This window comes from Symphodus melops, assembly GCF_947650265.1.
Source record: "Symphodus melops genome assembly, chromosome: 12".
NCBI lineage: Eukaryota > Metazoa > Chordata > Actinopteri > Labriformes > Labridae > Symphodus > Symphodus melops.
In genome coordinates, this window is record NC_136702.1 from 23,754,349 (window position 1) to 23,768,871 (window position 14,523).

The following is a 14,523-nucleotide window of genomic DNA, read 5'->3' on the forward strand; positions in this document are numbered from 1 at the left end:
TCTCTGTTTTCTTCATAGTCCTGGATAGCACTCTCAATTTCGTCACTGTTTTTTTCATATCTCTTTTTGTTTCTGTCCACAATGTTTCTTACACACTCAGGACGGGGAGAATATGGCAGCTGAACTATACCACTGTTGTGAAAGGACTCGTACGTAGGTAGAGACACTCTTTTCAGCTCCAGCTCTGATCTGTGAGGAAGATACAGTTTAAGCAACGTGCCATAATACTGCTCAGGATATTTCTCTTTGGATATGCGACGATATCTGATGACTGCTGGTTTATCGGCTTCTCTCCTCTGTACGTGGCCCATCTCATTCAGCAGAGGAACAACATTTTTACCTTTAATCTGTTGTCCATACACAAATCTGCAGCAAGAGCCAAAGTCTGCCATGCACATCTGCTCAAACTCTGGTGTTTCAGGTCTGGCTTTGTATTTGTCCGTGAAAGATGTCATCCACACATTTAAACTCTCTGGAGTTGTGTTTTCAAGGCTGGAGCGCGGGAGACTCATTTTAACTGGGTTGTCATCTGTCGGAATGAACACCACACCACGGGAAGACTTTTTCATGTTGAGTCCAGTGCAACGGGCAACAGCTTCCTGTGCAGAAACCTCTCTCTTTTTGGAATATGCCTGCATGATTTCCCTCATTTCATCACAGTCATTGACACAGTCTCCCTTTGAGTTTTCGATGAGTGCTTGCAGATATCGACTCACAGAGTTCTCACTTTTACACATGTATGTGCAGATGTAGTGTATCAGACCGTAATAAGAAAGTATGAACTGTAGGTCCATGTTGGCCGACCACACTTCAAGCAGGTGAGGGTTGTAAGGATTTACCCAGCAGTCCTTTGGATCACGTTGGAGTATGATATTGCTGGTATGGCTCATCATGTGCAGGTGTTGCTCATATTCATTCATGGTTAAGTCACATCGAGCGAGGACCTCTGCTAAACTCAGGGAGGCAGTTGCAGGCTCATTAAGCAGCTGAATCAGTGGAGCTAGCTTTCTCTTTGCTGTTTCAAGTCTTACTGAACCCTCGTCATCTCCAGGTCTTGTGATCATAGTCTTTCTGCACGGTTGCTTAGGGAAACCAAACCTGCACCCAGATCTTGCACCTTTGAAACAAGTCTTTGAGTGGCTTTTGCTGTGAATTTGCACTTCTGTGACTATCTTGTACAGTTCAGGTTGTGTATTTGGGTCAGGTAGCTGAGCAGTGATGTATTTGGACACAAACTCGCACACAGTCTGATCACTGTCTTTCTCAAACACAGGAGCACCTTCTACCCATAGTAGGCCATGTATGTGAGGACTTCCTCTGTGTTGGAACTCAAGGCGGTAGAAAAAGTCAAAAACATTGCCCAGGGGTTGTGCAGGGGACAAGATCAAATCTCTGAACAGTGCCTCAACACGTTTATCAAACATGCGCATTGTTGTCACAGGATTGCTTCTCAGAATGTCACACTTGGTGGACCAGTCCAGCTCATCAAAGTTCACTTCCTCACCCTGCTGTGCTTTTATGGCTATAATCACCTCAGGCCAACGCATTTCTGCTGCTGAAAACGTGCAAAAGAACGTAGGGATTCCCAGCTGTCTGATCATAGCAAACAGGTCTTTGGTTGTTTTGTCCCAGTATGCTGGTGTTCCTCTCAGTGGCTGCATAAATCGAATTGCATCTCTGTTCCTCACAAGTTTCTCCACCTCATATTTGTCTCTCAGCATTCTTGACGTTATTTTACGTCCGTCTCTGGTGAAAGGTTTTCCTTTACGCAGCTGTATTGACATGCTTGAAGTGGCCAAGTATATCTCTGTCACAAACTGGGCAAAGAACAAATAATTTGTGTCTCTGGCAAAGCGATCATCAACACCAAACAGCCTTGCTTTGAAATAACCACTGGGTGTCAGTTTAATAGGTCGGTTTTCATCCAGGGTATTTTGACCAGTTGGAAACTGAACAGGAAAAGCTTTTCCCTCCAAGTTCTTTTCTTTAAAAAAACTGACTGGATTGTTTCCCTCTGCAGGTGCTACAGAATAAATCCCTTCACTGTAACATAATATCTCCTCTGAAACATCACGTGGCTGAAGGCATGATTCCAGAATGATTCCACCACTATTCTCATTTTCATGTTGTGCCTCGTCATCATCACCATCATCATTTTTCTGTGTCTGATTGTCATCACAAAGCACTGTGTTGTTCTGTTGCTCATTTTCAGGATCATTATCAGCCTCACACATTGCATCACTCTCAAGTCTGTCAATTTCCATCAGATCCTCTTCATCATAATCATCATCATCCATTGATTCATCATCATCATCATCATCTGCAAGTGTTGGGTCGCATAACTCCTCCTCATCTCTGATGGTGACATCATCATACTCTGGGTGAATGTGTTTTAGTTTATTCAGAGCTTGCACTAACTTAGACCAGGTTACAGTCTGGAACAGCTGATGACCTTTGTAACACAAACGTCTTTTCAGTTTCACTCTCAACACCTGAGACTCGCTCCTCAATCTGGGCAAAGCATTGACTGTTTCTTGAACCTCAGACGGGACACACACTACATTACCATGTATAGCTCTCTGCTGACCTTTAGGAAGAGGAATGATTTTTGCAAAAGCTATGCACTTTGCTATGAGATGTCTCTCCAGAATGTTGAGGTCACACAGCTCTGTCGGTATGTCATCCAACCACAAGTTGTTCGCGACAGCAAGTTTTGGCATGGCTCCACTTTTCAGGTAATCATGGCAGGTGTGACAAATCCACTCTGTCTTTCTTTCATCGGGCACTTTGCATTGATTACTCCTGCAGTCATCGTCACAGATGTGAACATATTTTCCTGTGAGGCAGGCTGCAACAACATTTGGATTCTTTACATAGTTGGACCTCTTGCATGGTTTTACTTGGTTTGGAAATGAGGCTTTGTGACACACAGTGCACACGAACGTTGGACCAGCTTTTATGTGAGACTTGAAAATAGTCATGGCCTCCTTGATCAAAGCATTGTCACTCTCTCTGTCACTGTCATGGCTTTGTCTACTCATCTGTCTGTATTTCCTTGTTATTTTCAGGGCACATCTTATTTTATGCATGGTCCTGAATGCAAGATTGTTCTTGTACCTGTCTTTCATAATTTTCCTCATGATATGTCTGTGTTTGAGACGGAAGGCTTCATTATGGGCATAACGTTGAGTCATATAAGATCGCTGCCTCAGCCTGAAATCATTATTGTCTCTATATCTCCCAGTAATATTTTGTTTTTGCCTCAGTCTAAATTCAGGATCATTAGCATATCTTCTCTTAATAAATTGTTTTTGCTTTTGTCTGAAATCAATGTTTTCTCTATATCTCATGATAATACTTTCCCTTTTCTTCAGTTGTATTGCAGGTTTGTTTCTGTATTGGTTGGTATCATATTCTTGTTTTCTTTGAGTGAATTCTTCATCAGAACGTTTCTCACGTGAATAAGATTTTTTCTTTGCCCTATATGATTCATCTGAAGCATATTTTTCTCTCTCTCTTCTCTTTTGAATCTCTTTTCTTTGCGATACATTTTCTGATCTCAATAGTCTCCTCCTGTATCTTTCTCTTCGCTGCTTGTTCATTTTTGACAGTCTGATGTCATGTAAGACATTATCAGTGGCAAAAGAACTTACCAAAGGAACAGTTAAGTTTGGTTCACTCTGAGGACAAACTTGTGAGTTGAGTTCAGTAACTGTTTCTTGTTCAGTTGGAGTATCAGGGACCATGATACAGACCTGTGATTGTCTCTCAGATGACACAGAAGTTATTTCAGTTGAGATTCCCTTTAATGAGTTATGAGAAACATCATTTACTGTGACAGAATCATGGCTGCTTTGGATCAGTGGTTCTGGTTCCGTGTCCATGTCAGCAAACACTTCATGTACAGTGTTTTCAGGAAGATCAGCGTTTGTAACACTTGCAGTTGATTGGTCATGAGGGGCATCATCGAGCAGGGTGGTTGATTCTGTGCGAGCTGTGGGCTGAATATCTGTAGCTGGGACGGCGTTACTCAGGTCGATGTTCACATCGTGAAATCCAACAGGCTTTAACTCGTAGTTGGAGGATGCTGCTGTGCCCAACATCTTGTGATACTTGATGAGCCTGTCAATCATATCACTCAGACGTGTGAATGTTACCATCACTGCTGTACCAGGAGTTGGTGTACGCTGGTTTAGAGGCAAACCTTTGGCTGTCCTAGCATGTGGATCAAAGAAACCGTATCTGCCTGACCTGGTTCTGAATACTGCAATGCACAAGGAAGTCATCAACAGCAACGCATACTGCACATCTGATAACAAGCAAGACAATCCAGCCTCAAGATCAAGAAAGTAATCAACTGCTCCAGCAGGAGGATCTCCAAATGAACCGTACCTGGAAAGTTGTGACATGTCCACAATGAGTGTGCCATGGCGTGCAGAAACACAGTCAGGAAGTTCATCCGTGGTCAAATGAATGTGGTTAGGAACCCTTTTTCTAACCTGTGCATACATGACATCACCTTTGTCCAAAACAAGGTCCAGGTCTGCTCTGCTGAGGTTTTCATTCTCGTTCAGAAAAGCAAGAAATGTGAGTGAGTTACAGGTACATTGCTTATTTCTGGTTCTAGAGCTGTATTTCATTGAAGCCTGGCTTCTGGATGCACTGACACATTGTTCATCACCTCCAGTGTTTACACTGTCTGCATGAGTTGGGCCTGCTACAAACGTGTCCTGTCTCTTTAAAATATCTGCATAAGATACCTGGGTGGAGTCAGGCTGAACAGTTTGACCTGTGCTGCTGATCTGCTGAGACGGAGAAGGACCTGCAGTATGTGGATCAGAGTGACTGTCTCTCTTCACAAAGCCTGCTTGAGATACCTGTGATACATGTTGCTCATCACTTGGACCTACTTTGTTCTCCTGCAAAGACTGAGCTGGATCACGTACTCTCTTCACCATGTCTGCATAAGATACCTGTGGTACACATGATGACATTTGACCTTGTTTCTTACTCTCAGGATCAGGTGCTGTGGCTCTCTTTACCTCCTCACTGCTCTGAGAAACTTTTACACACTTCATATCACCTGACTTCTGTCTGCGGAGGCTTTGGGCTTGAGCTCTCTTATTCTTCCTTGGCATTGTGCTGCTTTAACTCTTTTATACGTTAGCTGATAATATGATACTCTAATAGAGTAACTTTTCAAAGTTTTTATTTTAAATCAGGAACACAGTGGTGGTGATGGATGAGTGATCCTGTGGTAGAACTCTCAGTCTGCAGAAAGGGAACAGCCACTCCAAATGTCTCCCTGCAAGATATCTTTTATTTTACAGATCAAGTTATATCACAACAGAAAACCTTTGACAAATGAATTACTAAACAATGTGTGTGAAAATAGCTGCTGTATCAAGTAGTTTTACTTTTATGATTATTTATACTGATATCAACAAAAACTGATGAGTGTGAATCAATTTGCAATCAAACCTTTGATACAAACCAAACGGGTCTCTTCAGCAACAACGTTCAGGAACAACTACAGTTCTTTTTATGTTTTCTTTTCTTTTTATTATTATCAAATTATTGAATATATCAACAAGGATATATCAAACCAATCAAAGAACTGATGTCTGTCAGAAAAGACAAATTTGGAACTTTAATGGATCAAATTTGAAACAGCAGTAACTTAAATTATGTAAAGCCCAATCGTAGTTCAATAAAAAAAATTTAATGTAGTTTGTATCCAATAGAATATTGAACAAATGTTTTCAAATTAATTTGAAGACTTACAAAATGTAAGATAATGCCAATAAATATTCAGATTAATGACAGGAAAGAGTGAGAGAGAAAAATGTGAACAGAGAAATTCACAGACCCAAAAATAGCTGGTACCAAATAACCAGTTTCACCAATATGCTCAATCTCTGAAATCAATGATCAAAACCCAAATATTCAATCTGTATTCAGACAGAGCCAAGGGATGTATAGAAAAGATAGGGAGCACCTGTAATGTAGATAGAGGTAGATTGGACAGAAGACAGTAAGATAGAATCTCTCAAAATAGATAGAGGTAGATGGGGACAGAAGACAGTAAGATAGAATCTCTCAAAATAGATAGAGGTAGATGGGGACAGAAGACAGTAAGATAGAATGTCTCAAAACTAGATAGAGGTAGATGGGGACAGAAGACAGTAAGATAGAATCTCTCAAAATAGATAGAGGTAGATGGGGACAGAAGACAGCAAGATAGAATGTCTCAAAAATAGAAGCAGATGGATGTAGATCAGCACACCTGTAAGACAAAAAGGAAACAGACATTAGGTTGATGTTAAATACATTTTATATATACTGTAACTATAACAGTTTATGAATCATGTAGTTTATTGTGTGAACTTACCACTGAGTCTGTGACCAAAACAGATGAGGGGGAGGAGAAGAAAGAAGGGGGAGAGACTTTTAGTTTATTATGAAATCACCAACACCTCACACATTCAGTTGTTGAATTTGTTCAAAACAGTGGTGCCATGAAATGTGTCTTTATAACCACAAGAACTTAGTTCTCCAGAATATTCTGAAATCTTGAGTGAAATCTTTTTGATCCAGATATTTGTCTCATCAGGATCCCACAATCCTTCTTACCTTGGTCCTGTTTAAAAACTGGACAGGATCAATCTTATTCACAAACTGACTCTTTAAGATGACTGAATCCAGATGACCAGAGCTGTAAATGGGACTTCAGACATCCCTAAGATCCACGACCACTTCATAAAAGTCTATCACATTCAGACTGACTGACTCTCTCTCTGTGTCTGTGTGTGTGTGTGTGTGTGTGTGTGTGTGTGTGTGTGTGTGTGTGTGTGTGTGTGTGTGAGAGTGAGAGAGTGAGAGAGAGAGAGAGAGAGAGAACTTACTGCAGACTGGCTGCCTCACGATGGTGGTCTGCTGTCAGATGAAGTACAAAAGGTGTGGGGTGGAATGGGGACAAAGTGACATTTCCAAGTTAATATCATGAACACTAACATCTTATTCCAACTTCTATCAATAATCAACTACTAACTTTACCAACTCGACTGTTAAGTTTCATTTGGAAAGTGTCAATATGTGTTTTCTATTGTTTAAGGGCAACTTTTCAACTGTTTACATTCTCAATAATAAGTGATTTCTGGCTGAGGCCAAATGGCAATAAGATGACTTAAAATGTGTCATGACGTCAAAACTATAATTCATGCACGTGAACTCACATTTCAGGGTTTGGAAGTGAAGGTGTCAACGACGGTCTGCGGTTAAGAGAAGGAGACAGAGAGATATTTTATTTCACTGTAGAAACACCTCACAGCTCATTCAAACATCTTCAGGACCTGAATTCTTGTCTTTATTTCATGTTATTTATTGTGAACTGTAACGCTGAGCCAACAACCACTTCAATGAACTTTAAACACTGACATTTAGTGGATCAAATTTTCTTGAGGAATTTGTTTTTTAGGCAGCGAGTCAGTTTTGAAGACACGAGTGAAATATAAATCAGTATATTATAATAATCATGTTGGTATCAAACATGTGACTATAGATCACAGAGAAAGGAAACAAGTGTCGCTCTAAAGTGTCTTTACTGTAAGGTAGTATTAATAATGATTCTCTCCTGGTGTATGAAGACAGCTGTGGTTAAACTTTAAATAACTTCATTTACTTGTTAGGGTCTTCAGCTGTGTATAAAAGCATCACATGAACGACAGCACAAACAAAAACACACCTATCAAAGTCAGTGAAGAGGACACTGAGGAAGTGAAGCTTGTTAGCCTAACGTCCACCAGACTACAGGACGGTTTTTGATGATGAACGTGTGGGTCAAAATATGATTCACTTTGTCTTATTAAAATGCATTTCCTATATTTACAGTACGTAGGAAGCCATACTAGCAAGAAAAGATATATTACATGTTAATATGGTGAGGTTCAGCAACGCGAAGTAATGACACAGTTTGGCAGCAAAACACTTTTTCCTCAGTGTTCTTACCGATCAGATTTGAGCTGGATGTCAACGATGGTCTGAAAAGACTAAGAACAGAAAAAGTGCTGTTAACACAGGTTAAAATTACAGAAACATGTCACTGCTTGAGCCAAGTAGTTTCAGGGTGGATTCTTTATCTGAACATGTTGAATATATAAACATTGAATAGGGCCAACTAAATCCTCCTTGTTTCTGCAGCTTCATTAGATCTTCAGCCTGTCCATTAATATGACACAATTCTGTTAATCAGCTGAGACAATAAGGTAAGACGTCCAAGACTGAAAAAGATAATAGTGATGAGTAGTGCAAAAGATGCTAAAGTAAACAAATGCTTTAGTTATCTTTACAGTATTTATATTAAAGAGTGTGCCTAGATAGTAATATGTACATTCACAGTGACAGTTCTATTCCAGAGTTATTTCACATACAGGCTACAGATAACATACAAGTCACACATTAAGGGTAAGTTGCAGAATCAGAGGCTAAACGGTGTTACCGTAAATTCCGTACTATTGAGCGCACCTGGATATAAGCCGCACCGGCTAAAAATAAGTAAATAAATGTATTTGTACATATATAAGCCGCACTTGATTATAAGCCGCAGGTGTCCACGCTATAACAAGAGCTATTTACACAGACGTAGGCTACCGGTAACATCCGCAAATACTGTAGCGTCCGTACGGACGTTAAAGGACGACGAGAGCGTTCAATAATAACTTTTAATAACCCGATCACTGTCGGCCGTGACCACGCCGTTTACAGCAGAGAGCAACACATAACTTGCCGTAACAATCCAACTCTCTCCCCCAGCGTTCTCTCATACAGCCACTCAACACGTTCTCGCTGGTGCATTCACTGACTCTCCACATAATCGGAATTATGAACACATTATCAACTACTGACTTTACAACATGAACCGTTACAATACGAAGCCTAGCCGACGGTGTCTGTAACACGGCTGAAGAAAAAGATGACCGTAATATATTTCACAAGAAAAAGTCCATCCATTCACTGCCTCAGAATGACTTCATTACTCACTTCCTCAGTCTCTGTTGTCGCTGTCAGTGTCATCTTAACGTGCAGCAGCTCTGTTAGCTTCTTTGACAGCCAGGTCGATCGCCTTTAACTTGAAAGCTGCATCATATGTATTTCTCCGTGTGTTTTCCATCATGAGGGTGCGTGCATGAAGCGCAAAATGACTGATATTAAGATCCGACGTGACGAAGTCAAATGTTTTTGCGGCAAAAGCTCATTGTCCCCCATAAAAAATCCATGCATTAGCCGCACCGGAGTAGAAGCCGCAGTGCTCGAAGTGTGAGAAAAAAGTAGCGGCTTATAGTCCGGAATTTACGGTAATTGTATTTTGAAAAGGCAAACGTTTGTCAGACAGTCTCGTGTCAACAAAAATATTCTACTACTGCTCGAGAGGCAGCACATGGCCAAAATCTGTAAGAGTTTCACATTTTAGTGACGTAAAATCAGGATTCACGTGTGTATACTTACTCTTCTGATGGAGGAGGGAGTCCAGTCAGGTTTTAAAAGTGCAGGAGGTGATGGTACATGGCATAGTGGTGTTGGAGGAAGAGAAGAAAAAGACATTTTAATGTAATGTTTGAGTGGGTTTATTACCAAAAGCTCAACAATAAAAACTCTACAATAAAGCTGTATGACAAACGTACATTTGTGTGAGGACACAAGTTGTTCTTGGTACATGAAATAAACCATTGCGGCTCTTAAAATAAAACACTACACAGGTAAACTAGTCTGTACTGAAAGATACCCATAAATAAAAGTTGGATGACATTTAATACATGTAGTTAATCTAAATATAAGCAGTAAATTTTGTATTACTTCACGTTTTATTTCAATGTGATCACCGCTGCGATCCAGAGAGAAAAATGTCTACCAGACCTCGGAACGCACGTGATGCACGCTGTCAGACAGGACGGTTAAGAGTTGAAGGTTAGCCATAAGACTCGTGGGTTTTAGTTAGTTTTGTCTCTTACAGAATACAATGGTAGTTTGTTTGTATTTGGCAGTGTACCAACACATAGTTCATGAATGGCATTATGAGGAATTATTATGAGGAACATTGATTGGTTTACCTGTGCGCCGACGTGAGTGGCCGCACTTTCAGTACTTGAATTTCCCTCGGGATCAATAAAGTATCTATCTATCTATCTATCTATCTATCTATCTATCTATCTATCTATCTATCTATGTGTTGAGAATCATTTCCCGCTGAGTCACTGGCAGCTAGCCACAAGCTAACTAGCTAAAGTAGGACTCTCCGGTTGTAATGTGAAATATTTAAACTATCCCTTTACCCCCGTGGTAACAGTGGGTAATAGACAATATTGTGCCTCATTTCTAAAACCCATAATGTGTTTGTGTACCGTCAAAGTCTTCAGTAGTCAGGAGAGACGGATTTTCATGACTTACCTCAAGAATAGACGCATGGGAGAGAGACTCTAACGCGCTTGCGCAGATGACGCAGTCAGTGAGCGAGGCCTTCAATGTCACTCGTAATGTAAGAATTTACTAACATCGACTCCATGCGATGATTTTACAGATGTTTTATCTATTGAATTCTGTCTATCTTTATATATATATATGTCTTTGTGTGTGTGTGTGTGTGTGTGTGTGTGTGTGTGTGTGTATATAGATAGATAGATAGATAGATAGATAGATAGATAGATAGATAGATAGATAGATAGATAGATAGATAGATAGATAGATAGATAGATAGATAGAACATCTATGTATAACTCCTCACCCTTTTCATGACACAATAAATAAGTTAAAATGTCATGAAAATAAGTTTTGGAAATTGTCCCCCTTCTTCCCAAGGCGATCCGGCTGTGAGTTTGACAAGTGAGCTAGAAAAAACATTGCAGATGCAGGACGCGAACCCGGACCTCTTGGGTGACAACTCTGAGCAGTACCTCTCAGCCAACTGTAGTCATTTAACAAATGGACGTCAATGTATATTTAACTGGCTGAATATCGAAAACGCACGTCCATCAGTTAGACACAGCACATGCGAAAGTTTTGTCAGAGGGCAAAAATCACAATCTGCTTTATTGACTAGTTATGTTTAAGACAAGGAATTTCACTTCTGGAGACTTTGCTCTATCTAGAAAATGTAAACATTAAATAAAAACAATTTACGAAAAACATGGTGGGTTCCCTAACGTGGTGCTGCAAGTAGGTATCCTTTAAATCACTTTTCAGCACCTGAACCCATGGTGAAGCAAGCCACATGTTGGCTGAGTGAGTGAGTGAGTGAGAGAGAGAGAGATCTAATCGGCTTGTATTATCATCATCATCATTACTATTATCATGTGGTTGAAGTTAATGTGTTTTCATTGTACAGTCACTTTGTCCAAGTAAACACAACCCTTAAACAATAACAGTATTTATTTTTCACAAAAACAATAACACATTTTAACAGAAAATTGAACAATTTCCAAAAGAATTAACAAAAAATATATAGATTTGCCCATCTTTCCACCTCTTCTTCGTCCCCCTCTTCCTCCTTCTGCTTCCCCTTTTCCTCCCCCTCGCCAATTTTTTTTCCTTCAAAACAAACATTACAATAGCAGATTTTTTGTCCATTCTTCCTCCTCTTTCTCGTCCTCTCCCTCCTCCTTCCCCCCTTCCTCCACCTCCCCCTCCTTCATCTGGTCTTCGTCCTCTCCCTCCTTCTTCCCCTCTTCCTTCTCCTGGCCCTCTTTACTCTCTTTCCCTGCAGTTTTTGCTTCAACCACCACCCCCCCTTTAACTACAATTTGGATGGGGAATGGGATGCTTTTCATTTGTGAAAAAAGGGGACTCCACATTTCTTCAGAGATCTGGGGCATTTGGTCACTCTCAAGGAGCAGATGAAGCCAACCTGGCTTTCCTGGGACATCATCTGCCCCCAGGCAGTTCACCTCCTGGCTGGCGCTGGCCTCCTGGTGGCAAGAAATAAACACAAGATAAAGCTGCCTTTTCAAGACAGCGATTGTTGCAATTTCCACATCCTCTGAATAACCGCTAATTTGTGCCTCATGGCAAGCTATTAATCAAAATGTAGGTGTTTTTTAAATGACAGCTTTCTACAATGTCTGCAATTTTTGATTAAATGGTCAGCCATTTTAGACACTATGTGTCTGTTGCATATTGCTCCTTTCATTTTAATTGTACACAAACTTAAAAAAACAACCTTTTTAGTCATTTATTTTTTGAATTTGCACTTTTGAAAAAGTTCCCTCAACTCTGATGATTATACATGTCACTGTGACAGATTTGTTAAGTCCTGCAGACCTCGTCTGTTTTCTAACTATAGCAAACAAACAGGTGAAATGAGACGTTATCAAAAATCAGAGGAGTGGAGTGTCTATTCGCTCCATTTCCTCCTCCTAACATTATAAACTAGATAAGAGACTTAATAAAAACCTACCACTACGGTCGTGTAATGGGTTGACTGGCATCTCAAACCAAACCCACTGTCTCTGGACTTGAGATGGGTCACCTCCACCCACGCACCCACCTCCAAACGAAAAAGGGCTGCCTCCCTCCACAGATTTATAGCAACCCTTTGATTGTCCTTAAATAAATAGAACAACAGGATTGTGATTTATGACGCAGATTTTTATGTGATTTTATCATTTACAATGATAGGATAAATGAGTTACCTAAACAGGCCAAACATTCATATTACAAAATAATAACATTTTTTATCAAAAGTGCTGCTATGTATCTGTCTACTGCATTTTCCTCCCTAATTTCCCTTTTCCTTGAAGACATCTTTGCACATGTTCTCTCCTTAAAGGATGACTCTAACTTCCATCAGTACATTACAGGTGCTTTGATTCTCTCTATTTCACTCCAATGCTGAAGCTGTCCTGCTGCTAACAATAAACAATAAGAGGCTGAGAGTGACAGAGAGACAAGGGGTCAATGAGAGACAGATTGAAAGCCCTTTTAGTACTACACACTATTTATTACTCTAACTTACTTGTTCGAGGACTATCTCCCTCATGGGGACCCTGTCCCGACCAACAGGGATCGGTCTGATGCTGGACACCTGAATGGAAGAAATGTTTTTTGGTATTAAACAATTACCACGAAAATATCACCAAAATCCTATCTATCAGTGTGTGCAAGTGTGTGTGTCTCTTTGTGTGTTTGTTAAACTGACCTCCACCACCGTCCCCTTCAGGGAGAAGAGCCCCTGCAGCCCCCTGATTTCTGCCCACAATTTTTCAGGGCTCAGTGGGTTAAGTAACAGCCGACCCTGCTCCCTTAATGTTTCTTGAACGACAATGGGGCAACTTTTAAAGAGCCTCGTCTCAGTCGTTACATTGAGTCCATATGGAGGGACTTTTCCAAGGAGGGAATACCCCCGCAGCACATAACCCACTCCTAGTGAGTATTTTAAATGGCAGGCCTCATATAGGGTGATTTTTTTCACAGTATGTCCATCGCTGATGATGGCAATCCTGTTTTTTTTTATCAGGGAGGGGACAACAACCCCTCCCTCGAAGATCCATGACAGTGTTTTATTTTCTTGTGTGTCACACAAAAAAACAATGTGCAAGGGTGGGGGTTTGTAACCTGGAGCCTGTCTTTCTTCACACACAGCACTTATCTTCATCTACATGAGAATAGAGAAAAAAGACATTTTGTTAAAAAAAAATTGAGAAAACTTTCGCTTTCAACATACATACTGTAATAACAACAATAATAACAAAAGTTGTAATCATTTATAATGTCATTTAAAGGATTTATTTAGTTAAAAAAAAACTTTATTTGTCCCCAGGGGACAATGTAAAGGCACACAGAGCAGTAAATGTACACTAAAATTAGACAGAAAAAATAAAGTGTCAACAAAAAGTAAAATGTGAAAAATAAATTAGCTTTGTACATTACACAAATACAATTCAGAAAAGTTTTCAATTAAATTAATCTTAATTAATAATGTTTTATTTGAAAGTTCATCTATACTGTTACTATTTTAACATAATATAATACTATTATTTAACCCATCCCATTTTTTTTTAACACATCCACCATTTTGTAAATTCTTCATGACTAATTCAAAGCAGCCTTGGAACACAGTCTGTATGTGATTGGCCCAAGCTACTGTTACTATGTGACATCATTGATCACCAGGACCCTGTGCCTTGTGTCATGGTCATCCCTCATATGACTGGCCGGAGATAGATATGGACTTGAACCGACTCTTTATTAATGTGCTAGCTTGTCTATGTATTTCCACATTTACTCATATTTGACAATTATTTTTAAATAGTTAATATATTGAGCTGTTAGGAAGATTACATTGGACTATTGTAAAATCAAACCAGTGTTTGAGTGAAGTCAAAAGAGTGGCAACTTGCTTAATTTTAAGTTTAAGTTCTAACTTTGTTTTCTTGGATTTTTCTCAACATATAAATACTACATATCTTAATCTGTATTATATTCCTCACAATGAATACACAATAATATATACACATCCGACAATAAGCTAACATT

At 39.8% G+C, this 14,523-nt stretch overlaps 2 protein-coding genes and 1 long non-coding RNA gene across 4 annotated transcripts in view; 1 reads left to right on the forward strand and 2 right to left on the reverse strand.

The window, feature by feature from the left end:
- LOC306832382 (sterile alpha motif domain-containing protein 9-like) overlaps positions 1-14,523 on the forward strand; it is an 86,839-nt gene that overhangs the window by 35,286 nt on the left and 37,030 nt on the right. The window lies entirely within an intron of this gene.
- Positions 1-14,523, reverse strand: part of LOC306832399 — a 37,411-nt gene that overhangs the window by 15,680 nt on the left and 7,208 nt on the right. The window lies entirely within an intron of this gene.
- On the reverse strand, positions 11,404-13,628 carry LOC306832392 (uncharacterized protein). The gene is made up of 4 exons (XM_079357046.1): positions 13,187-13,628; positions 13,004-13,072; positions 12,446-12,592; positions 11,404-11,957 (listed from the first exon to the last, which is right to left on the reverse strand). The coding sequence occupies exons 2-4, from the start codon at positions 13,025-13,027 to the stop codon at positions 11,595-11,597; spliced, it is 534 nt and encodes a 177-aa protein (XP_079213172.1). The 5' UTR covers positions 13,028-13,072; positions 13,187-13,628; the 3' UTR covers positions 11,404-11,594.

Bases quoted from the DNA above. Each gene is read 5' to 3' on its own strand.
- LOC306832392 (XM_079357046.1), bottom strand. From the start codon at position 13,027: ATGAGGGAGATAGTCCTCGAACAA. The intron at 12,593-13,003 runs GTAAGTTAGAGT...TATTTATTTAAG, and splicing joins GGGAGATAGTCCTCGAACAA to GACAATCAAAGGGTTGCTAT. The intron at 11,958-12,445 runs GTAGGTTTTTAT...TCTTGCCACCAG, and splicing joins CCCATTACACGACCGTAGTG to GAGGCCAGCGCCAGCCAGGA.